Here is a 22,554-nt window from a genome sequence, read left to right on the forward strand (position 1 = left end):
TTGCGTAATATACTATTATATCATGTAGCTCTGTAGATTTTGTAAAACAAAAAATCGACCGTAAATATTCAGGTATTTAATCCGCTAACGTCAAGGTCAAAAAATCGCATGAAGATCGTTTTTTTATAGGGTTTCTATAGTTACATGAAGTTATTTAATTCTACCCATTAAAGGGCGAGCAGTGACGTGGTTATTAACGCTGAAACAAGCTTTCTTGCCTTATTTGTACAGGACGATCGAATATTAATGCCGCCACCTTATGTTTTAATGCAATAAATTTCGCGGCAAAAAAATTTACATTAAGAATGACGTAGTAAACGGCACTTTTGATTGCCTTGGGTACTTCCCCGAACTTTTCAATTCTTTTATGTTCGTTACCGAAGACGATAGCGTGGGTTATTTGAAGTTCGTTATCTTATATATAAGTGGGCACTTTATACGTACATCGTGCAATATCGTTTGGTATCAGTGTGTGAATGTTGAATATAGGTTTTTAACATTGGATTGAGCCGATTTTTAAATCGAGATCGTGTCAAATAAAATAATACCCTACTTATTAAGCACCCGCACCAAGACATTAATTGTAAAGTATGTTCAAAAGGGAAGTTCTCCAATACTTGAAAAAAAATGAGGAGAAACTGGATGAGATAAAGTACACCGTAAAGAAACTACGAAAAGAAAATGATGCCCTAATCAGCCAGTGTAACTTCATCGCAAATAGAATTGCCGACGTAGATGACAAAATAGTTAAATGGCGGCTTTCAAACAAAGTAGAGTCCAAAGTACGCTGAGATAATATGTCGCATTTGGCGTAATGTCGATCGTTGTAATATAAATTTAAAAAAACTGCGGATTCCGTTCATTTGTTGGAAACCCATCACCCTCAATACGGAATTGCCGGGAATGAACGGAATACTAGCTTTAAAAAACTGAAGTATAATTTATAATTAATAAAGTAACCAAGAAAACATTACAATAATAAATAAGAGACGGCGCGCCGGCCCCTAAAACAAACACGCTTGTTTTTTTTTTTCATATTTTAACAGACAATTTAACACATACCGTTGCGAAAATCCATGTATTTTTCTATACCTGCAACAATTAAGCCTCGTTAAAAATATTTTCCTGTAACCCAAAAAATAATCAGAAGTGCGCCTCCAAGTTGTATTTGCACAGAGAGGAATAGTTTTTTTTATGGCGGATGAAAGACCTACTGCTGTTTCTCTCGATTTCGTTGTCCATTTCAGTTTTTTTCGCCGTAGACCCACGCACCGAAACTTTCAAAATCTTGAACGCAGAGTCAGACTTGAACATCGGTGCGTCCGACGTCACCTCGCACTTGTACTCCCCCGTGGAGGAAGCCGTCAAACCCGTCAAAGTTACGGGGCAGGTACCCTTGGCAACGTAATTCGAATAGTAGATGGATACCTGTAAAATCACATTAAATTTTAAACACATTTTGCGGCTAAAAACTTTAGTGTCAGGGTTAGCAATGGATAAAAAACGAACGTTAAGTTGGTTGCATACTGACGCGGACCGAACAAATGTGCTGCAGGGCAGATTTTTTTTGTTCACCAGTGGCACGTACCCCGTCGACAAAAAATTCTTGGACAGTTCCGTCAGCAATACATCTGAAGAACTGCTTGTCGTCTTTGTACCATTTGACGTCGTAGAGCGTGTCCCCTTCAAGATCATAATGACAGTCCAGGTGTGCGTCGTGAGCCGCATTCCTTGGCACGTAAAGGTTCGTAATTTTCAGACAATCGACTCTTGCAAACAAAGCACCTGAAAAATATACCAAATGATAGTTAACGCCAGTCGTTTTTGTTTCTGGGGAAACGTTCCCTCGAGGGTGCGGGAAACAATAACCTAGAGGTGCTGGTCAGAGTCGAATATTAATCAAACGAGTAGTCTAACACGCTGTTTGGTAGTTTATCTCCCTAGTTTATCGCCCGTTATCGTGCCGACGCCTGTTTTCCGGGGTTGGCACGCGAGGCGAAAGTTCTCGCGGGCAGCGGAAGTTATTCCTTTGAAAGGCTTTTAGCATTGGCGCGTCTAATGGCCGGAGGGCGACGCATACGTTTTTATGACAGTATGTAACGTCGAATTGGTGGTCGTAATCTAGTAATTTTCAATTCGTTATTACATTTACACGGGGGCGTTTAGCGCGGACGCTTTAGGTACTACCGCTACATTTCATGGCGTTATTATAAACATCTCTGTGCGCCACTGGTTCCCAGGACCGCACCTCCCATTTTCCGTAATTTGTTTTGATTACTTGGAAAGTGCTATACTCAGTTATTTCGGTTTTTGTAATTAAATGTATCCCTACATTCGCACCTAATTCTAAGAGAATCGATTCTCATGACATTGCTTTATATCATTATTGTATTAATCAGTGTTTCTTCTTTTAAAACGTCGGAACGACAATAAGAATTAATATGGCATCACCGCAAAACAGCATTACAGACAATACAATTTTATGATTATTCAAATCTCTTGTTGCGTTGGTTAATCTGTGGTTCGTTCGTTAATTAAATTTAACTCGTCCGCTAATTCCGTTCAGACCAATTTGACATAAATCTTTAACTGATTAGAAAGTATAATTGTGAAGTTTGCTTATGCTTGTCCGAAATTGAAATGATATTGAGGTATACAAATTTGATGTGATGATACAGCCGACTTATAATCAAATTTGAATGCCGAACGCAGCTTCTGGGGCATTTAGGGCGGAATAAAACGGAATTGCGTTAACATCGGTCAGTTTCTATAAGTTGGTGCCATTATATAACCCTAAAATAATCCGTATTGCCTCTTAAAGCCTAATTTTGTTCGAGCTTAAATTTTTTTACGTGTTTAAATGTGACTTTGTGAATATTTTCGGTCTATATAATTATCAAAAGAAACATGAAAACTTAATACTTTTAGTAACTAGTTACGAACTTTATTAAAGTGCATTCATTGTGATCAATATATAATCGCGAAACGATTCAAGTAGTACAAAAGATCCCATTAAACAATGTTTTCGTTATTCGGTATGCCTATAAATTTTACCATTTCAAATTCGTGTATTGGCGCAACAATTTTATCATCGACTGCCCATTAGTATCAATTTAATCGGACGGCCGCTGACCGACTTATCTCTGGGGAAATCTTTAGAGTAATTCGTTTAATTTTAATTCACCAGTGGTTGATGCTTTTTTTTCATGCATTGCAAAAGTCACCTCAAACACGTGTACACGAGCTATCCCAATTTAATTACTTATTTCCGTTTGCATATTATATGCTTTGTGTATGAAAAATTATTTGGCTATTACATTAGCACATTACACAATTTCAGACACCCGTCTTACCTATGAAAACCAACAAGACTCCGTTTCGAGCCATTTTCGTTCACCTTCAGGTCCGAGCGACGCGCGTTATTCACTTATTACGATCGCGAAATTCAACTACGAGCGAAACAGACATCGCGTTTTGTCGTCAAACGGCACACGAAATTAATCGCAGAGAAATACTTGCGCCGTCTTCGAGCTTCCCGGCCGTTTTTAATTGAAACGATCAGCGCGGTTTAAACGACTCCGGCGAAGGTTAGAGAGTCAATTGGTTTAAAGTGATTGGCGCGCCCGCGTATATATATATACTTTATCTAGGAAAACTTGGGAACGTTTCGACCCTTAATATTGGCCCTTAACCCGTCGACGGCGTCGCGACGTTAATGGAAACCGAGTGGCGACTTAAACTTTTCCCTCGGGAGCTTTTACGAAGAAAAATATTTGAACAGAGCGCGGTCGCGCAGCGCTCCCCGGATTAATTAGGTGACCGAGGTTTGCTATCCGTCCGTGCGTTCGCTTCGCGTCTCGCATATAATCTTGAAAACCGGCTCGTGGTCTTTATATCTCGGAGAGATCGAAATAGTTTCGATCGCCGCTGCCACAAATGTTTTGTTTTCGAAGGTTCGGGATGTTTTTTTTTCATCCGGAACTCGATACCTGCGTTTAGACGTCTTCCCGTTGAAATTTATTACCTCCCGGGTCCCGAGATATCGCTCGGTATTTTTAAATATTTAGGCAAACTAGCAGTGGTAGACAAATTTTCGATGAAAAGACCGACGCACATGTTACCTTATCTGTTCTTGCTTGAATTCAAGCCTGTTCGGACTTGTACGCGCGTACATGCATGCCTGTGTTTAGACAAACTTTTCTATATTGAAATGCCTTTGGCAGTGTCGCGGCTATAATATTTTGTTTTTCTTTATTCAAGTCTTTTTTGTGAACATGGCAGATTTAAGAAGTTTCACAAAAGAATTTCTCACAGAGTTCATTGAATTGTACAAATCCTATCCCTGTTTGTGGAAAATAGATCCTACAATGTGTTAATGGTGGAACTTCAAGAAGTAGAGAAAAATGTGACTAAGGAAATGGTTAAAACCAAAATTAACAGCCTTCGATCAGATTATATACTGAGAAACCCATAAATGACCTACTGTTTGAAGCTGAAATAGAATATATTATGGGAGCTTGTACTTATTTGACTATGTTAATATAGTTATTGTATCAGTGTAACCAACTCTAAGAGTGTTACATATAGCTATCTTCATCCATGCGGAGATAGTTGCGCCAATCGTCAGGTTCTAACCGCAGCTCTTCAAGTAAATTAATATGAGAATATTGATTTCGATTCAATAGAGCTTTTTCTTCAGTTGATGTTCCTTTCTTTTTCTAACACAAATGCACGCCAATGCTACTAAATATAACTCATCATCTTGGCTCGACAAGGTTGACAAAACTAAAATCGCGAACAATACTGACACACAACTCTGTACATGTGGATATAAAAATAGTCAACCTACATCAATGTACGGAACATCATGTTTTCATGTCTTAATACATGTGCAACTGTCTATAGGCAAGCGCCTTTAGACACAAGAAATCAAATGTTTCTAAAAATTTCCTAATGCCTGTTCTTGAAGTTCCGGAATTCTCGACGATAATAAGCATCATCTGACAACGCCGCCACGTATGTGTGTATGGTGTAATAATAGAAATTAATTGATATATAATATAAAAATTTGTTTTGACAGCGAGGTGTTTAAATTATTATTATTAAAGGTAAGCCGGGCAATTATTTTTTTTTTAAGTCTTGCCCGAGTTCATAACGGACAGCGTTGACAGCAATGACCTTGGCCTTGTTTTGGAGCAACAGATTGTAATGTTTTTTTATGCAAACAAAGGCGGAAAACGAGGGGCAACGCGAAATGGAAAACGAGGAATGCAGAATATGCTTGACTGTGGTGGACGGGCCGTCGGTCAGTGTGCAGAAAGGGTTTATGGACGAAAAGACTGTTCTGGATGCTCTCTTTGAGTGTGCCTCCTTGCAGGTAGAAATGCCCCGTGTTTGCAGTGACATTTCTGAACGTGTGCCGCTTTTTAGATATCCGAGTACGAATGTAACTTGCCGCAACACCTTTGCGATCGCTGCTACTCTCAGTTGCGAGAACTTTACGAGTTTCGCCAGTTGATTATTCGTACCAACAAGGCCCTCGGGAAAAAATATAATGAATCTTGCTCAGAGAAACGATGTTCCGACAACATCGAGTGCAGGACCCGAAGTGACTCGGAAGTGTCAGGTGGTTGTTGCCGCGAGGAAACAGTTGAGAAGCAGGGCTTGGGTTCTCGAAAGAAAAACAGCTGCTCGGAGTGCGGCAAAAATTTTAGAAAACCCAGCCTGTTAAAAATGCATTATGATTCTCATCACCTTGAAAAAAAGTTCAATTGCGAGCAATGCCCCAAGAGGTTTGGAACGGATTATTTGCTTCAGCAGCATCGCAGGATCCACACTGGAGAACGCCCATTCCGGTGCGAAATATGCGGAAAGGCATTTACGTAAGCCGTGCCTTTGGACCTGGACTACTAACTGCCAAAATAAACGCTTTTAGTTCACGCAGTACACTTTGCACCCACCGGAAAATACATGGGACTGAGAAAACCTACATGTGCGAATTTTGCAGCGGTGCGTTTTTGACCACTGAACGTCTAAAATCTCACATAAAACGGAAACACACTGGACCAAGGGAGCGGTTTTTGTGCGAAATATGCAGCGGCAGTTTCAGCGAGATGGGCGCGCTGGCGAGACACAAAAAAGACGTGCACGATGAGGTACTCCTTGCTCTGGTTTGGTTAAAAGTTAAGAAACTATTATATTTTTTAGAAAGAAATGTGCCCAATATGCAACAAAAGTTTTGGTCCTAGGATACTGAAAGAGCACCTCCGCAGGCACAGGGAGAAGGAACTGGGCATTGTACCCCCAAAACCTTACGTCTGCGAGGTGTGCGGGCAGAAATTTCAGTATGAAGCAAGTCGGAAGAGACACATGACAATTCACGAAGGGGCGAAACCTTATAAGTGCGGGGTACGTGGATTCGCAATATCTCCAGTTATCCTCGTAATTATGTTCGTTTTTCAGGTGTGCGGCAAATCCTTTAACCAGCAATCGACGCTGACGAATCACAATAGGATACATTCTCAGGAAGTGCAGTTTGGCTGCAATCACTGCGCCAAACGCTTTCGATATAAACATCATCTCAAGATGCATGTTCTGAATCACCATAAGATTGTAAATCCACCCGTGAAAAAAAATAATTGAAAAAAATCAATAATCGCATGTCAAAAAACCAAGAAACAGTTGCCTCATTTCATATATTTCATATAAACACCGACTTGGAGTGCTCCATAGATTAAAATTTAGTCTTCATGATGCATCATTAAAACATAAATTTCGATAGTTTTCTGCAAAAGTGGGCCCTTCGGTAAATTACGAATAATTATTTTAGGTGACGACATAAACAATGCCTATTTTGCTACATACTTTAAAGGGTGAATTGATTACTAACAAAATTTAAGAAAACTGGGATTGCTCATTGACATCGTCAAATACTGGGTTCTGTGCGGTACTAAAGACGAAGTTCCTCTGTTCTGTTTCACCAAATTTGAAATCATAGACCACGGAAATTGACCTCAGATGACGTAAACGCGAACCGACCAAATTCGAGGAGCAAACATGGATCGTCGCATGTTTCGTTGTCATAAAAACAAAAAAAAAGTAAATAGCCAAATCTGTCAGTTCAAACGTCGCAAACAAATCTTTGCCGGCACAATTCGGAAGCCGTTGATCCGATGACGCGAAAAAACTAAACAATGATCGACGAAGATGATTTTATGTACGACGATTCCGGCAACGAAACGAGCGGTGACGATGTTGATTTTGCTATTGACGCGGACAACGGCTCAAACAGGGATTTTTCCAGTTTCGATGACGAATACCAGTACGAGGTGTTTTCCACCGAGGAAATCGTACAGAACATGGTGGACAGCATCAAGGAAGTCAACACGGTCGTTCAAATACCGTCAACGGTAACCAGAATTCTCTTGAACCATTTCAACTGGGATAAGGAAAAGTTGATGGAGAGGTTCTTCGACGGCAACCAGGACGAGTTGTTTAGGAACGCAAAGGTCGTGAACCCATTCAAAAAGGTGCGCACCGTTAAGCCAAAGTTTGCCAGCAGAGCGGCGGGAAATGAAGAATGCGAAATTTGTTTCACGATTTGCCCGTCGGCCCAAATGACGGGACTCGAATGCGGCCACCGGTTCTGTCTGCAGTGCTGGAACGAATATCTGACTACGAAAATCATAGAGGAAGGCGTGGGACAGACGATTGCGTGTCCCGCGCACGACTGCCCCATCCTTGTTGACGATCAGACGGCGACCGCGCTAGTCCGGGACCCCCGCGTCAAACTCAAGTACCAACACCTGATCACCAACAGTTACGTCAAGTGCAACAGGCTGTTGAGGTGGTGCCCCAGTCCAGACTGCAGTTACGCCATAAAAGTGAGGAGACCCGCCCACCAAAAAAAAAACGCGTTCATGGATTTTTTTTTAAGGTAACCTATATCGACTCGAAACCAGTGACGTGCCGGTGCGGGCATCAGTTTTGCTTCAGCTGCGGCGAGAACTGGCACGATCCAGTTCGATGCGCGTTGCTGCGCAGATGGCAAAAAAAGTGTGACGACGACTCAGAAACGTCCAATTGGATCGCGGCCAACACGAAGGAGTGCCCTAGGTGTAACGCGACTATCGAGAAGGACGGAGGCTGCAACCACATGGTCTGCAAAAATCAAAACTGCAAGGCAGACTTTTGCTGGGTGTGTTTGGGACCGTGGGAACCTCATGGCAGCTCTTGGTACAACTGTAACCGTTATGATGAGGATGAAGCGAAGGCTGCGAGAGACGCGCAGGAGCTGTCTAGGGCCGCACTGCAACGGTACCTCTTCTATTACAACCGCTATGTGAATCACATGCAGTCGCTCAAGTTCGAGCACAAGCTGTACGCAGCAGTCAAAGACAAGATGGAGGAGATGCAGCAGCACAACATGAGCTGGATCGAGGTGCAGTTCCTGCGAAAGGCGGTCGACATCTTGTGTCGGTGCCGGCAGACGCTGATGTATACTTATGTGTTCGCCTATTACTTAAAAAAGACGAACCAGTCTGTGATATTTGAAGACAACCAGAAGGACTTGGAGGGCGCGACTGAACTGCTCAGCGAGTACCTCGAGCGCGACATCACACAGGAAAATTTGATCGACATCAAGCAGAAGGTGCAGGATAAGTACCGGTACTGCGATGGCAGGCAGAAGGTCCTGCTGAGGCACGTGCACGAAGGTTACGAGAAGGACTGGTGGCAGTACGGCGACTAGGACATATATTTTTTTGGAAATAGACGTCTTTATTAAAGTGCGTGGTTTATTGAACTGATGCTCGCCCTAAATTCTTTGTGAATTGAACCCCCTATGGCAAGCAAGGTGCCAACCTTCAACTTTATTAGAAACAAGGCTCGCGCTCTGACCCCTCAGATTAAATTTTTTTGAAATAAACTTCCTTAAAGTGTTTGTCGTTTATTGAACCAATGGTCGCCCTAAATACTTTTTTGAATTATAATTTTTTTGGACCGCTTATGACAAGCAATGTGCCAACCTTCAGCTTTATTAAAAACAAGGCTTCACCATGACACCTCAGATTTAATTTTCTTGAAATAAACTTCCTTAAAGTGTTTGTGGTTTATTGAACCAATGCTTGCCCTAAATTCTTTGTGAATTGGACCCCCTATGGCAAGTAAGGTGCCAACCTTCAACTTTATTAAAAACAAGGCTCCGCCATGACCCCTCAGATTTAATTTTCTTGAAATAAACTTCCTTAAAGTGTTTGTGGTTTATTGAAAACATCCATTAATTACAATTACACAGGCTTATAATCTAATTTACTCTCTAGTTTTTTATTGTCGGCGACTTTCCTCACCGCCTTCATGAAGTCTTCCTGTATTACATACTCCCTCTCGGATCGAATCGCAAAGAGCCCAGCCTCCGTGCATACGTTCCTGAAACGACACGTCAAGGTTGAAGTTTCATGAGAAGCGCAATTCCACGACCAGGCTGGCACAAATTTTGACCAGAGATATTTACCTGAGATCAGCGCCATTGAAATTATCAGACAATTTTACTATGGCTTCGTAATCGATTTCTCCGTGCTTGGCGATGGGGGCAGCATGAATTTTGAGGATTTCCAGGCGGGCCTGCTCATTTGGCAATGGTATTTCGATTTTGCGATCCAAGCGTCCGGGACGAAGCAAAGCGGGATCCAAAGTATCGGGTCTGTTGGTGGCCATTATCATTTTTACTTGGCCGAGAGAATCGAACCCGTCCATCTGGTTCAGGAGTTCCATCAAAGTACGCTGGATTTCTCGATCGGCCGACGTGCCTTCCGAAAACCTTCGGCCACCTGCCAACAAGCAACAAGTAACCCGAATCCATAAAAAAAAAACAATACCTATGGCATCAATTTCATCCATGAAGATGATGCAAGGTTGGTGGTCCTTGGCATAATTGAACATTTCTCTGATCAACCGTGCAGATTCGCCAATATATTTGTCCACAATTGCACTCGAAACAACTTTTAAAAAATTGGCATCCAACTGAGAAGCCACTGCCCTAGCCAGCAAAGTTTTCCCAGTTCCAGGAGGACCATATAATAAACAACCTATTCTCGCGAAATTAAAATCAACCTTGATGTGATTAGCATATTGTATTGTTACTACCTTTAGGGGGTGTTATTCCAACCCTCATAAATAACTCCGGGTTAAGTAGCGGTAATTCGATAACTTCTCTTAGCTCTCGAATCTGTTCAGACAAACCGCCGATGGCTGCATATGTGACATCGCCCGGGTCTTCGTGGCTCATGTTGTAAACCAGAGGGTCAACCTCTCTTGGCAAATACCTCATTATGGTTAAAGTGGTCATGTCCAGTGCAACTCTAGTGCCGGCTCGCAGTTTAGACTTGTCCAATTGCCGCCGGCAACCCACGACGTATCGCGGGCCGTTCGTGGCTTTGACGATAACTGAAAGTGTACAACTTATCAATTGAAATATTAGAAAACTTGAAACACCTCACATTTTTCTTCAGTCAGTTGCTTTAAAACTTCGCCGACAATCTGACCCATACTCTGCAAAGCTTTCAGGTCGTTTTCAGACTTGTCGTATTGCTTAGTTAGATCTTTCAGCTGTTCGCGCACTAGGAATCAAGCCATCGCTATTACACAAAATTAGGAATGTCGTCGTATTACTTACTTTCTTTTAACCGCGATTCGACTTCTTTGTGCTCCAAAAGTTTTTTTCGGTACTCTTGAAGAGCTTTCTCGCGTTCGGCATCCATTTGGGTCATTTTTTCAAAAAATGCAAACCCCAGTAATGTTTGGATCAGGAGAATGACTATTGGAACTACAGAACCACAGATAAATATAATTCACAAAATGAACACTGAATAGGTGGTAATTCAATTGGAACTACAGAATCACAGATAAATATAATTTACAAAATGAACACTGAATTGATGGCAATTCAATCTGTTAGTCCAAATACTTATTACTTTGACTCATAAAAAGAAGAAGAATGACGTTAAATCTCTAACTAACCAAGTATTTTAATTTACAAGTAAATAAATAAGCCCTGAGAGATTATAAGGAGGCCTAACCATGAAGAAAATAACTTTTGGAAAAATAAGCGCTAATTTTAGCGAAAAATCGGATAAAATAGAGGCGACTGGAACAATAGGTACCTTCGGGGAACCCAAAGCGATGGAAATATTAGAGGACGACAAAGAAGCACAACAAATGAAAGAAGTTATGGGAATAATGGGATTCGGTAAAAAGGCCAAATCATTTGATATTAACGTAAGGCATGGTGTATTGTTTTAGAGTGTTTCATACTAAGTATATTTTTATAGGAAATGATGAATCAAGTAAAGGCTACAGCACGTGAATTAACAAAGAAACAAGTTGAGGATAAGTTTGAAGAACCTAACAAAGACTTTAGCGACGATGACCACTCTGATGATTTTATCGGACCGCCTATTCCGGATAATTTGTCTTTGGAGAATAAAAACGAAATTGCAGATCCACAGGATGCAGTTAGCAGTGAAGACGAGAATGATGACGAAGAAAGCAATGAATACTTTATTCCCTGTCGTCAAGGGATTTCAATGCGTCATGGCAACAAGGCTGTGACTGCTGTAACTGTTGACCCCAGTGGGGCAAGGTTAGCTTCTGGTATTGACTTGTTATTAGTAGTTAGTGAGTAAACTAATATTTTGCTTACATTTTAGGATCAGTGGACTATGATGTGAGCTTTTGGGATTTTGCGGGCATGGACTTGAACATGAGAAGCTTCAGGACCTTACAACCAGCTGATAACCATCCCATAAGAGGCCTACACTACTCAAGCACTGGCGATCTATTGCTGGTAATATCCGGCGCTAGTCAAGCCAAAGTCATTGACAGGGACGGCTTTGAGAAACTCGAAACGGTCAAGGGCGATATGTATATTACCGATCAGGCTAAAACAAAGGGTCACACAGCCGCCCTTTTGGCAGGTTCCTTTAGCCCAATCACAAAAGAAGAATTTTTAACTACCAGCGCAGATGGTACAGTGAGGACCTGGGATTTTTACTCTGGTGGGAAACAGCACAAGCAGTTGATCAAGTGCCGAGCTCAGAATGGTCTCAAGGTATCTCCGACCGCCGTTAATTACAGCCGCGATGGGAAAGTCATAGCGTGCGGCTGCGCGGATGGTTCCATCCAGCTGTGGGATTTTCGGTAAGTATATTTTGATGGGTTTTACTGAATTAAGGTGATTTGACTGTGATAAAAAGATTTAATTACTGAACATGTCATGTCAGCCATGTCATTCGCTGAGAACTACGTTAGTGATATACCACTACAAAACTAAAATTACTCGTCAACGCAATGATGTGCTAACGCCCGGGAGACACGATGCAATTTCTATATGTAAATTACAAGAAATTTGGCAGATAAAATTACGCGATTTTTTCCTCTAGTTGTGGGTGTGAATTTGCTCAAAGCGTTTGTTTTCATAAAAGTATTGGTTTAGCCTCTATAAAAAATAAATCATGAAAGATGACTCTTAAAAGTGTAAATAAAACTATGTGGGATACTAGAAAAAATTTTCAACAACCAACAGTAGAACCTCTTATACACAGAAGGGTCGTTTCTTCTTCGCAAGTAATGGCAATTTATTAAAAAAACTGTGTGTATTGCAAAATTTAACCGGGAAAATTAAGAAAAATTATAAAATATGCCAATAAACAAGTTTTTTAAAAAAACTGTATTTCAATATGTAATCTAAATTAGCCTAAATGTAAGAGGATTGCATAGAAGTTAGTTTTAGGAAACATATAAATTAATATAATTTTTTTCTTTTTCTTTTTTATACCCAAAAGTTAATTTAGTGTGGTAACACTAACAAACAATAAAAAGTATCGTTTATTGTGTCGAAATACAAAAGACGTACCAAAAAATACCACCAAAAACTCGAAAGAATTGCATCCTGTCTACCATCAAAAAATTTCCTCGTGTCACTCGTGACCTTAAGGTTTACTTGAGCTTACTACATAATACAGTGAAGTAAACTAATATGGCGTGATATAAAAGCGAGTCAAATTTAGGGATTGTTGTCTTTCTTATGACTTGACATGACATTCAATAAATATTTTTAATTTCCTGAATAAGGGAAAAAATTATGTTTTTTTTGTGACTAAATAGGCAAAATAATAGGTTATTCAGGTTCGCGCGGGCTGGTTACCGGCGTGATTGAAGAAACGGGCATTCAAAATACACACCCACACAACATTTGTTACGAAACTTTGAACAAATTTGGAACCCAGGAGCAAAGTCCTTTTATATATATATATGGCCTATATTGCTGCGTTTTTTTGTAATGGATTTCGTTTGTTGCGCAGCAAAAGTTCGGTCGCTCCGGCGAGCCAGATACGGAAGGCGCATCAGCCGGCAGAAATCTCGAGTGTGTATTATTCGCACATCGGCGACAGTTTGGTGACGCGTAGCCTTGATGAAACAGTCAAGCTGTGGGACTTGAGGCGGTTTAAGGCGCCCGTGCATGAGGCCAGCGGATTGTTCTCGCGATACGACACCACCGACGCGATATTCAGCCCCAATGACGCCGTCGTTGTTACCGCAACATCACTAAAAAAGGGTAACTGAAAAACATGTCATCCTGTCGTCTATTGACAAGGTAAATGTTTAAACTATTGTGTAGTACATTGAAACATATCTTGACTAAATATTTTCAATTGCAATTATTGTTTATGGTGTAAAAGAAGGAAGAAAATGGGAGAAAGAAGAAAAAACTCATATAGGGTTTGTTTTTGCGTTGCCGCAAAAATTCAATTATTTCATATACAAAATTTTTTGGCAGATTCAAGATATTTGAATTTATTTTTGGTTATTATTTCACCTTTCGGACACACACATATTAGAGAAGTTTTTAATGCTGTGCATATTATTTTGCACGGTAAAAAAAACTAACAAAAACTATAGAAAAAATGATGATTTCAACTTTCAGCTCTGGATGTCATTATCAAAACCAAACTGTACATACAAATACGCCAAAAATATTACCATTTACTTTCCACCACCTGCAAAGAACAAAGTGCGCAAAAATTAGATTAAAATGAGATAGTTTTTTAAGTCCAAGACTTACAACACCTTCGCTACAACAATAATAAATCAATAACCCCAATGTACTACCGAATAGTTTAACATTTGGCCGTTAGGTGGCACATCGTTTATCTTGAACTCTCAATTACTGGGTAGTTTTTATATATTTAAGGCGAAAAATGCGGCTACATACACTTTTTCGATGCAAACACGTTCAGGCTGCTCAAAAAGCAAGCGGTGACGGAGTCGCACGCGATTAAAGTGACGTGGCACGAGAAACTCAACCAGATATTCGTGGGCACCGGCAATGGACTAGTCAAATGTTTCTACGACGAGAGGAAGAGTCTGAGAGGCGCGACGCTGTGCGCGGCCAAGGTGCACAGGAAGGCACAACACTCGGAGGTCGTTAGCGCACAGCAGGTGATCACACCCCACGCGCTACCGTTATTCCGACAGGAGAGGAGGAAGACCAGCCGCAAACAGATGGAGAAAGACAGGCTTGATCCCATTAAGTCCAAGAGGCCCGATCTGCCGATTACTTCTGGCCAAGGTGAGTGCCATATACTTTCTAAGATTTAGTTTTCTGCCTTGTTCTCGTCTCCTCTGTGTTGATAGGTGTGACGTCATAGACTACACAGACCTAGAGTTTCACTCTAAGACTAAAAATTTACTGCCCCTATCACCTGCCATACATAATTCTCTTATTTGATATAGAGCCACGTTGCCAAACTTCAAAATAATGAATTTTAAAGAATATTTTGATCTGGTATTAGCTGAAAAGTTATTTACACGTTTTCCACACGTGTATGTAATTAAACAGAAAAACAATACGAGTATCTGGCAGCAACCAAATGTTTTGTCGGAAGGATATCAAATTATAAACTTGTTTTTACAATCTTCACAGAGCAGGTCAAAACTTAATATTTGACTAGTCAGCTGATATTTAGACCCGTCACTGTCAATTTAATCCACCCTTAGTGTACTAATTAATTTATAAATATACATAAAATAAAACAATTACATATAACACAATATGTACTGGTACTAGTACATATTGTTATACTGTATAATCCGCGTTAAACTAAATCAACTACAGTCCATTTATATCAAGTATCTCAATTAAACCTTCAAAAACCATTACTAGGTTTACATGGTCTACCGCGATTATTCAGTCGTTAATAATTCACATTCCACGTGATACTAAAAATGGTCTTTTGGTGGTGTTTACATTTAAAATGCAAAGGAAAAACATTTACTTATTTAATGGGGTAAATAGTTTACGATACTATAAACAAGTACAAAGTAAAAAGAAAAGCAGATGCAAATACTATCAAAAATATAATACCACAAAAAGCAATAAAAATTTTACTATAACCGAAGTTTTTTTTTTGAACACATTGTATTAAAAGAGCGAAACTTGCCAACGAAGCGATCAAGTTGTTACTGGCGAAATGTGAAAGTTATTATATTATGTTTCTACTCCCTCATGTAAATAACCGAGTTACATCTAGCGTGCGGGAAGCATCACTTTACCACGTCAGTTTCGTTTCCCACGAATCCGCGCGAGCCACTTCGGACATTTCTGGGATTTTACCGCACTAGTTTGGGAGCAATCGGATGTTTTCGGAGATATTTCCCACGCTTTGAATTTTGACGTTTGTCAATTCTGACGGTCATGTCAGTGAATATATTCGTGTTCTTTTGAGAAAATGTACCCAAAAACTAACCGTCGTAGAAAAAGTATAGTATACAATACGTTCGGTAAACTTTTTAAGTCACTCGTTTATTAAACACTCCCACAGCTGCGCTCGGCTCCTGTCAAATCAACTTGTGAGTCAAATGCCGTTTACCGCACTTGTTGCATAATATACAATTGACAAATTAAAACAAAATCATACGAACCATTTAACATTCTTAAGGTAATACTTAAAATGAGACTTGTATAGGAAGTGCGCAAAAATTAGATTAAAATAAGATAGTTTTTTAAGTTCAAGTTTATCCCATACCTTATTCCATACCTATCGTATATTATATATAGTATTATATATTTACACACTATTATTACACGTTTTTAAGCACATTCTGAGAAGAACTGTTGGTGTCACACATATAATAGCTATATATAATAATATATACTATAATAATCTCCAGTAAAAAAGTCCGTATCATTTTGCCCTAAAATTATTTATTTTCTACCCACTGGCATTAAAATTACCAACTCCTTGAATAAATTTAGAGAAAGATCGGAATAAAGACTGCTCTAGTGAGAGCATTTTTGTTTGCATAGATAAGGCGCCTTTTAATTTTTGTTCAACTTACAGATTGTGTTACAAACAACAATAATATTAATAATAATAAATAGCTGTATTGCTTCAACCAGTAATAACAATAACATAAATGTTTTTTTTAAGCACTATTGTTGTTTTAATTGCAATTTTTTTATAAAAAAACATTACACTAAACTATCTATCCCTCAATCTATTGGAATAGTAAAAAATCAGTTTAGCAATTATGGTCTTGGATTTCCCTGGCAGCAAACTACAAGCTCATTTTTCGTCTGTTTCTTTGTAAATGGGGCGAGGAAAGGTATTCTGTATGGGGGAGTCAGTCTAGGTCTATTTAGTCTGTATTGATTTGACGACGAAAAAATTACGTCCTTACTCACTCAACGAATTTGACAAGTCAATCGGTAAAAACCGCGGTTAAACTATCGTTTCTAATTACTACTGACAAAATTGATGCGACTCAGGCGGCTAGGATATTTTCGTAAAGGTGGTAATGATCTTCCGCGTAAGCTATATTTTACCCACTAATATGCAGTGTGTGCCATTTTCGTTCTATCCAACAGTATCCACACACCTAACTTCTTTTTGTGTTAAAATTTAATGGGATACGGATATACTTTTAGCTAATACTGCCCTAAAAATACTGCATCCAAACTTATTGACAAGCTGTCAGCGGTCATGTTGGTTGTTGCATGTCGCAATGTCATTGGTTAAGAACAAGATTTTAAATCTGGCTAATGCACATGTTGAATGGACCTTTACTTTTTAATTTGGATTTCCGCGGGTTTAAAACCACTTATTGTTTAGGCGGAAGGGTGGCGTCTAGCGGCGGCACGCTCAGCAGCTACGTTATCCGGAACCTGGGGCTCAGCAAGCGCGTCGACGATGATCAGGACCCGCGCGAGGCCATCCTCAAGTACGCCAAGGACGCCGAGGAAAACCCGTACTGGATAACCCCGGCATATCAAAAGACGCAACCGAAGCCCGTACTCGACATGCCCGAGGCGGAGCCGCCTCGCTCAAAAAAAACCAAGACGGAATAGATGAAGCTAACCTTTAATGTACAAACGTTCACGAAAATAAAACAGTAATCGTATTTATCGCGTCGAAAGCGCGTTTTCCAGTTTCTGCAAGTGATGCCTGAGCGTCTTGTCAAAACCGACTCCCCTGATCCTCTCGACGTTCGCGATCTGTGCCTCGACGTCAGGCAGCAGCTCGTCAATGTAGGAGGGCGCCAAACGCGCAAGACAAGTCATCAGTTGGAAGTAGTTGACGGTGTTGAGGCCCAGGTAGCGCTCGGTGACTCCCGCCACCGCCGTTCTGAACTCTGATTTCGCGAAACCGGGCGACTCAGTCACCGCCTTGATCGCCGCGACTGCCGCGTTTTTATGCGACGCGTGGCCGACGACGACGACGTCGAACATACTGCGCAGCATTTTGACGGCGACAAGACGCGCCGCGTCCGGCCTATCTCGCACCAAATCCGACACCATTTGCAGGACTTTCGAAACGTTCGCGTCGAACTCTTTAAACGGGGAGGTGAAATACGCGACGCCCATTTTGTCGAGAATCGTCGACGCGATGCCGCCCACGTCTCGCAGACCGTCGGCGACGGGCGAGTCGCCGGCGGGGAAATATGGCACGTACCTGACGACGAGGTCGCGCAGCGTCCGCTCTAGGTAATCGTCTCTGGGGAAGGCGATGACTGCTTCGAAAAATACGCACCAGGTGCGTCTTACGGCGTTCAGGACGAACGCGTGCGGCGGTCTCCTACTCGTAGGCAGGACGAGGGTTTGGACGAGTCGCGTGAATGCCGATACGGACCTGTTGGGGCAATAAAGCCACATGCCACAGCGTTTGAAAGCGAGCGCGACGCAATCGAACACCCTGAACACGACGTCCTCGTTGTCCGGTTTGGCGAGGTAACGCGCGATGCTCTCGTCCAATTGCCCGAAACACAATTCACACAATTCAAGGGCTTCGGCTGATTCCGGATGACGGGTCGGCTCGCTACCCAAATATTCGATAAAGGCGTGGACGGGATCGCGAGGCGGCGGCACTCGTCTCAGTAGACGTTTGAAGGCGGCCGGGAAAACATCTAACCGCGTCGCCGCGAGGGTGATCGCGAGCTGCGGTTCTGACGTCAACAGACAAATTTTCATCCAAGAACGCGCGACCAAACGTTCATGCTCGGGCGCGATCACGCAACCGTGCGAAAACTGATCCAAGACGGCGCGCAGGAATTCGGACGCGACGCCAGGCGAAACGGCGTCGCCGCAAAAGAACGCGAACGCGTCGCCCGCCAGGCCGACGTAGGCGAGCGCGAGTTTGGCGGCGATCGCGCCTACGCTAGGTGGTGGGATGGGACCGGACGCCAATTGCTTCAGACTCGGGTAAATGACTTCTTTGAATGTGGTTTCCCACGACGCTCGAGAGTCTACGTCGCAACATTTGTCGGCTAGCGCTGCGGCGATGCCCAGCGCCTTCTCCAAATCACAGTAGTAACACGTCGAGAGGTATTTCGGCCACCACGGACCGAAGATGGACCATTGGCCAAGCGACATACTCGCGCTATTGGCGACGACGTGCTCCAAACAGTCGATGAAACCCTTGATCAACGTAAACGCGCCTTGATTTGCTGCCTCGTGAAGCATAAGCACGGTAGGCGTCGCGACTGTCTCCACGCCGCGGCCCTCTCTTGCATATTTTAATATCTAACGAAAAAAATATATACCGGAAGAACGTTTGTTTATTAATGAGTTTTTTCGGGCTGTTAGGCCGTGGTCTATTGGTTTTGCTACCAAAGCTTTCAACTGCTACTGCGGCCGCCATCCTCAGTGTCGTACCTGTGTTGTAACGCTCGGACGGACGGTGGACTGAACGTGTGTAGTTTTGGTAGCAAAACCAATAGACCACGGCCTAACAGCCGGGGAAAACTTATTAATTACGATACCGGCGTAAAAGCCTACGAAAGTATGAATGTTTGTTTGTTTTGATGATCATTTATACAATAAATTCAGGAAAAACATCTGAGATGGTTGAAAGTATAGAAATCCAACAGAAAGGGGGTGGCAAAGTATTATATATCTCCCTTGTTTATCACTGTTTTCAAATAATGTTTAATGTTGCGTAACACCCTATATATTTTTGCAGGTTACGAATCCTTTAAGAAATATTTGTTTGAAGGTTGTAGACAATTGTTGAAATTATTTGTTTGGACTTTATTTAAATTAGACCTTATTATACTAACAAACATTTCTCGAAGGAATCGTCATATTAAAAAAAAAAAGTAGAGTGTTATGCAACATCTACCCACTTTTTAATGGGAAAACGCAGCATTACATTTTACTGTTTTGCAATTATTATATAACAGAACTGTAAAAAAAATCCAAAAATGATATAGAAAGAAATGTTTGTGACGACATCGCTAGTGTCTTACAATTTTAATGCGACGTTGCCAGCTGATTGGAAAAAAATAGATAATGTTTTTCTATTACCTCTGTATATTTATTCAATCCGCTGTCTTTATATTAATAAAAATTAACCCTAATATTTTCGATGCCTAATAAGGTGCCTAAATGATTATTTCATATAGGGAATTTTCTAAACTGTTGCAAACTTGACGATATTTAAACTTTTCCCGATGCTTTTTTTAAATGAAACATCCTCTGTCGAACTACTACTACTTCATTTTTTCCTTAATATATTCGTTTTTATTGACTATATCTATACTTTTGACTTTTTAATCTTTTTAGTGTTCGTGAATTATTTCTACCAATATCTATCATTAAGTACATTTTTTCTAATAATTTATTATACCAAATGCTTGTTATTCCGCGATAGTATTACGAACCCTGTTTCGACGTGTTTTAATTTCGATTTGTTAATGTAAATGTATACTATTACTCCATCCACGGCTTCCAAAACGGGGAAGTTCAGGAAACATTGAGCCCTAAATATTAAATAAAAGTAGTGCATTTATATTATACACAAATTTAAATAATCAATTTAGTACGCTCTTTGCTCAAAAATTCATTTTTCCAATCTTGTAGTCTTTTTTTTTTATTTTAAAAATCCATAAAAAATAAAACGAAAAAAAAACTCAAGTTCTTTTCACGACGGTTGATACATATTTACCTCTCAATTTTTCAAGAAAACTTCCACAGACTACTTACTACTATTACTTATTACTGCTTATTACTATTACTTACTACTATAATAGATAGAAAGATAAATAGATAGATTTGCAACAAAGGAAGAAATAAGAATTACATTCAGATTTTTTTTTTAAGATTATTATTATCTCATAGTGTATCTTGAGTAACTAACGAATCAAGTTCTTTAACGCCTTATTTTTAGCAAATAAACACAATTAATGAAATAAAGGAAGCAGATTTAAAAATGCAGCAAATCACAAGAGGTACTTTAAAAAACAAGTTTTTTTCAATAAGTTGACCGCATTCAAATTCAAAAACACTCACGATGTCATTTGAAAACGAATTGTAATATTCAAAAACATATTTTTGTGTTGTCGAGCTTTTGGGAAGCAGGATATTTAAAATTTTTATCTTTTAATTTTATGGAACACATAATCCAGATTAGTTATAAATAAAAAGAATATAGTATTTTCTCACACTTTGCGGCACCCTGTAATCCAGTGTATTTATGTTTCCTTACCAGCGCACCATGTATCGTCCACACGACCTCCGTATTTTTCTTTTCCTGTGGAATATTTTCCAGAAATGTCATGATCTTTTTTTCAATTTCTTCAAAATGAACTGCGCTTAAGGCCAAAAAGAGCAATGCAACTTGTGTAATCCCAACATCAGAGAGTTCACGCACTTTATTGGGGCCCAATTGTGAGTAAATGCGTCCCTTCACCTTCGCCCAATGATAAGGATACTGCCGCAAGTGTGCCACCAATAACCCACTAAACATTTCAAAATCGTCCGCACAGCCTGTCGGGTTCCACAGGATAGTGTCCAAATTTTCAATTAGTTGCAGAGCTGAAGTAACAGAATATTTTTTTGACAAGTTCAGTCTTTTACTGTAAAAATCCCATATTGTTTGATAAATTTCGATCCTGCCAACTTTTATCCACAAACTTAACAAAAGAGGTTCAATTATTTTTAAACATTTCAAGAGCACCTCTGAATCTGCTTGATCCAGGAGCTCCTTCACCTTAAGCTCCAAGAGCACGTGGTTTGCTTCAATCCTGTCACTTGCTAGACCTATATCTTTAAATTCTGAATTGAAACAATGCAGAAATGCAACATCTTTCAACATAGCAAGTGCGAACAAAGGATCCTCCTGTTCTAAGACATTATTGAAAATTTTCCAGAAAAGAGGGGTAGGAGAAATTTTTTCCACAAGCAGTTCCAACATCAACCATAAGTGCTTCATACAGTTACACACAAAAATATTTGAAAACCTTTCTTTTTTATAGAAATTTGCTTTGCAGAAACATAAAAAATCACTCATTATCTTTGCGAATTTTGTTTCGGCATCTGCCACAGAAAGCTCGCATATGTAATATAAGGCCATTTTGTAATATTGAATTTCCAAGAGAGCATGGAAATATTCATTGAACTGGCAACTCACATTCTGGGAACTGACAATCTTGATCTTAACAATATCCTCTAAAGAATTTGGTGAGACCACGCTACTTAAAAATCCTTTTAAACTTTTCAAAGTATCTTCAACAAAGTTTTCCTTACGAGACGAATTATTACACAATAGCAAGCACTTCAGGGTTGCTTGTAGAGCTTGGTTGATAAAACTTCTTGCGCTGATAATTTCGTCGATTGAAAACGAATTATCGCTGAAAATTACGTTCTGAATGACGCACCATTTGGTTCTAACTAAACGCATAATAACATAAATTTCCTCAATAACGTGTATGGCTTCATAAAGATGAGTTCCGATGTACAATTCGCCATTTGTGACGTCGCTTAAATTTAAAGAAAACACCATGTGAATATTGCTGATCAATTCATCCGGATTTTCGAGAGAACAACGTAAGATATTATTTAACATTTTGTTACATTTCACACCTTTATAAAGGCCTCTTCTTGTTGTTACTATACGCGCCAAAACTTAAAAAAAAAAACGGTTAGTGGCAACGCTTGTTCTTTTTACCGAGAGAACATTCTTCTTCTTTCTATGCTTTTGCTTAACCGAGAGAACATAGGGT

General features: G+C 40.3%; 6 protein-coding genes across 10 annotated transcripts; 3 read left to right on the forward strand and 3 right to left on the reverse strand.

The window, feature by feature from the left end:
• Positions 1-215: 215 nt before the first annotated feature.
• Positions 216-3,737, reverse strand: LOC132698736 (uncharacterized). 2 transcript variants are annotated; one of them, XM_060664959.1, is made up of 5 exons: positions 3,354-3,737; positions 1,589-1,785; positions 1,215-1,428; positions 1,063-1,092; positions 216-1,004 (listed from the first exon to the last, which is right to left on the reverse strand). In XM_060664959.1, exons 1-5 carry the CDS (start codon positions 3,385-3,387, stop codon positions 922-924), a joined length of 558 nt encoding a protein of 185 aa, XP_060520942.1. In that variant the 5' UTR covers positions 3,388-3,737; the 3' UTR covers positions 216-921. The 2 variants fall into 2 exon arrangements, with proteins under 2 accessions (XP_060520942.1, XP_060520943.1); XM_060664960.1 differs by lacking the exons at positions 216-1,004; positions 1,063-1,092 and adding an exon at positions 1,097-1,125 and having other exon boundaries at positions 3,354-3,728.
• Positions 3,738-3,797: 60 nt separating this feature from the next.
• LOC132698734 (zinc finger protein 501-like) lies at positions 3,798-6,647 on the forward strand. 3 transcript variants are annotated; one of them, XM_060664957.1, is made up of 6 exons: positions 3,798-3,815; positions 5,138-5,377; positions 5,431-5,882; positions 5,936-6,155; positions 6,208-6,408; positions 6,463-6,647. In XM_060664957.1, the coding sequence occupies exons 2-6, from the start codon at positions 5,219-5,221 to the stop codon at positions 6,640-6,642; spliced, it is 1,212 nt and encodes a 403-aa protein (XP_060520940.1). In that variant the 5' UTR covers positions 3,798-3,815; positions 5,138-5,218; the 3' UTR covers positions 6,643-6,647. The 3 variants fall into 3 exon arrangements, with proteins under 3 accessions (XP_060520940.1, XP_060520939.1, XP_060520938.1); XM_060664956.1 differs by lacking the exon at positions 3,798-3,815 and adding an exon at positions 4,492-5,084; XM_060664955.1 differs by lacking the exon at positions 3,798-3,815 and adding an exon at positions 4,492-5,016.
• Positions 6,648-7,104: 457 nt separating this feature from the next.
• On the forward strand, positions 7,105-9,108 carry LOC132698732 (E3 ubiquitin-protein ligase arih1-like). 2 transcript variants are annotated; one of them, XM_060664952.1, is made up of 3 exons: positions 7,105-7,245; positions 7,304-7,883; positions 7,937-9,108. In XM_060664952.1, the coding sequence occupies exons 2-3, from the start codon at positions 7,359-7,361 to the stop codon at positions 8,747-8,749; spliced, it is 1,338 nt and encodes a 445-aa protein (XP_060520935.1). In that variant the 5' UTR covers positions 7,105-7,245; positions 7,304-7,358; the 3' UTR covers positions 8,750-9,108. The 2 variants fall into 2 exon arrangements, with proteins under 2 accessions (XP_060520935.1, XP_060520934.1); XM_060664951.1 differs by having other exon boundaries at positions 7,186-7,883.
• Positions 9,109-9,231: 123 nt separating this feature from the next.
• LOC132698735 (26S proteasome regulatory subunit 10B) lies at positions 9,232-10,836 on the reverse strand. Its single transcript, XM_060664958.1, has 6 exons — positions 10,673-10,836; positions 10,497-10,616; positions 10,144-10,443; positions 9,876-10,085; positions 9,512-9,827; positions 9,232-9,426 (listed from the first exon to the last, which is right to left on the reverse strand). Exons 1-6 carry the CDS (start codon positions 10,764-10,766, stop codon positions 9,288-9,290), a joined length of 1,179 nt encoding a protein of 392 aa, XP_060520941.1. The 5' UTR covers positions 10,767-10,836; the 3' UTR covers positions 9,232-9,287.
• A 167-nt stretch (positions 10,837-11,003) lies between these two features.
• On the forward strand, positions 11,004-17,543 carry LOC132698341 (gastrulation defective protein 1 homolog). The gene is made up of 6 exons (XM_060664342.1): positions 11,004-11,274; positions 11,328-11,649; positions 11,706-12,195; positions 13,359-13,612; positions 14,249-14,626; positions 17,169-17,543. The coding sequence occupies exons 1-6, from the start codon at positions 11,077-11,079 to the stop codon at positions 17,402-17,404; spliced, it is 1,878 nt and encodes a 625-aa protein (XP_060520325.1). The 5' UTR covers positions 11,004-11,076; the 3' UTR covers positions 17,405-17,543.
• Positions 17,459-22,436, reverse strand: LOC132698340 (protein MMS22-like). Its single transcript, XM_060664341.1, has 2 exons — positions 21,039-22,436; positions 17,459-19,075 (listed from the first exon to the last, which is right to left on the reverse strand). Exons 1-2 carry the CDS (start codon positions 22,395-22,397, stop codon positions 17,459-17,461), a joined length of 2,976 nt encoding a protein of 991 aa, XP_060520324.1. The 5' UTR covers positions 22,398-22,436.
• Positions 22,437-22,554: the final 118 nt, after the last annotated feature.

Source organism: Cylas formicarius, unplaced genomic scaffold (genome assembly GCF_029955315.1).
Source record: "Cylas formicarius isolate icCylForm1 unplaced genomic scaffold, icCylForm1.1 PGA_scaffold_2__14_contigs__length_35257938, whole genome shotgun sequence".
In the NCBI taxonomy this organism is placed as follows: domain Eukaryota; kingdom Metazoa; phylum Arthropoda; class Insecta; order Coleoptera; family Brentidae; genus Cylas; species Cylas formicarius.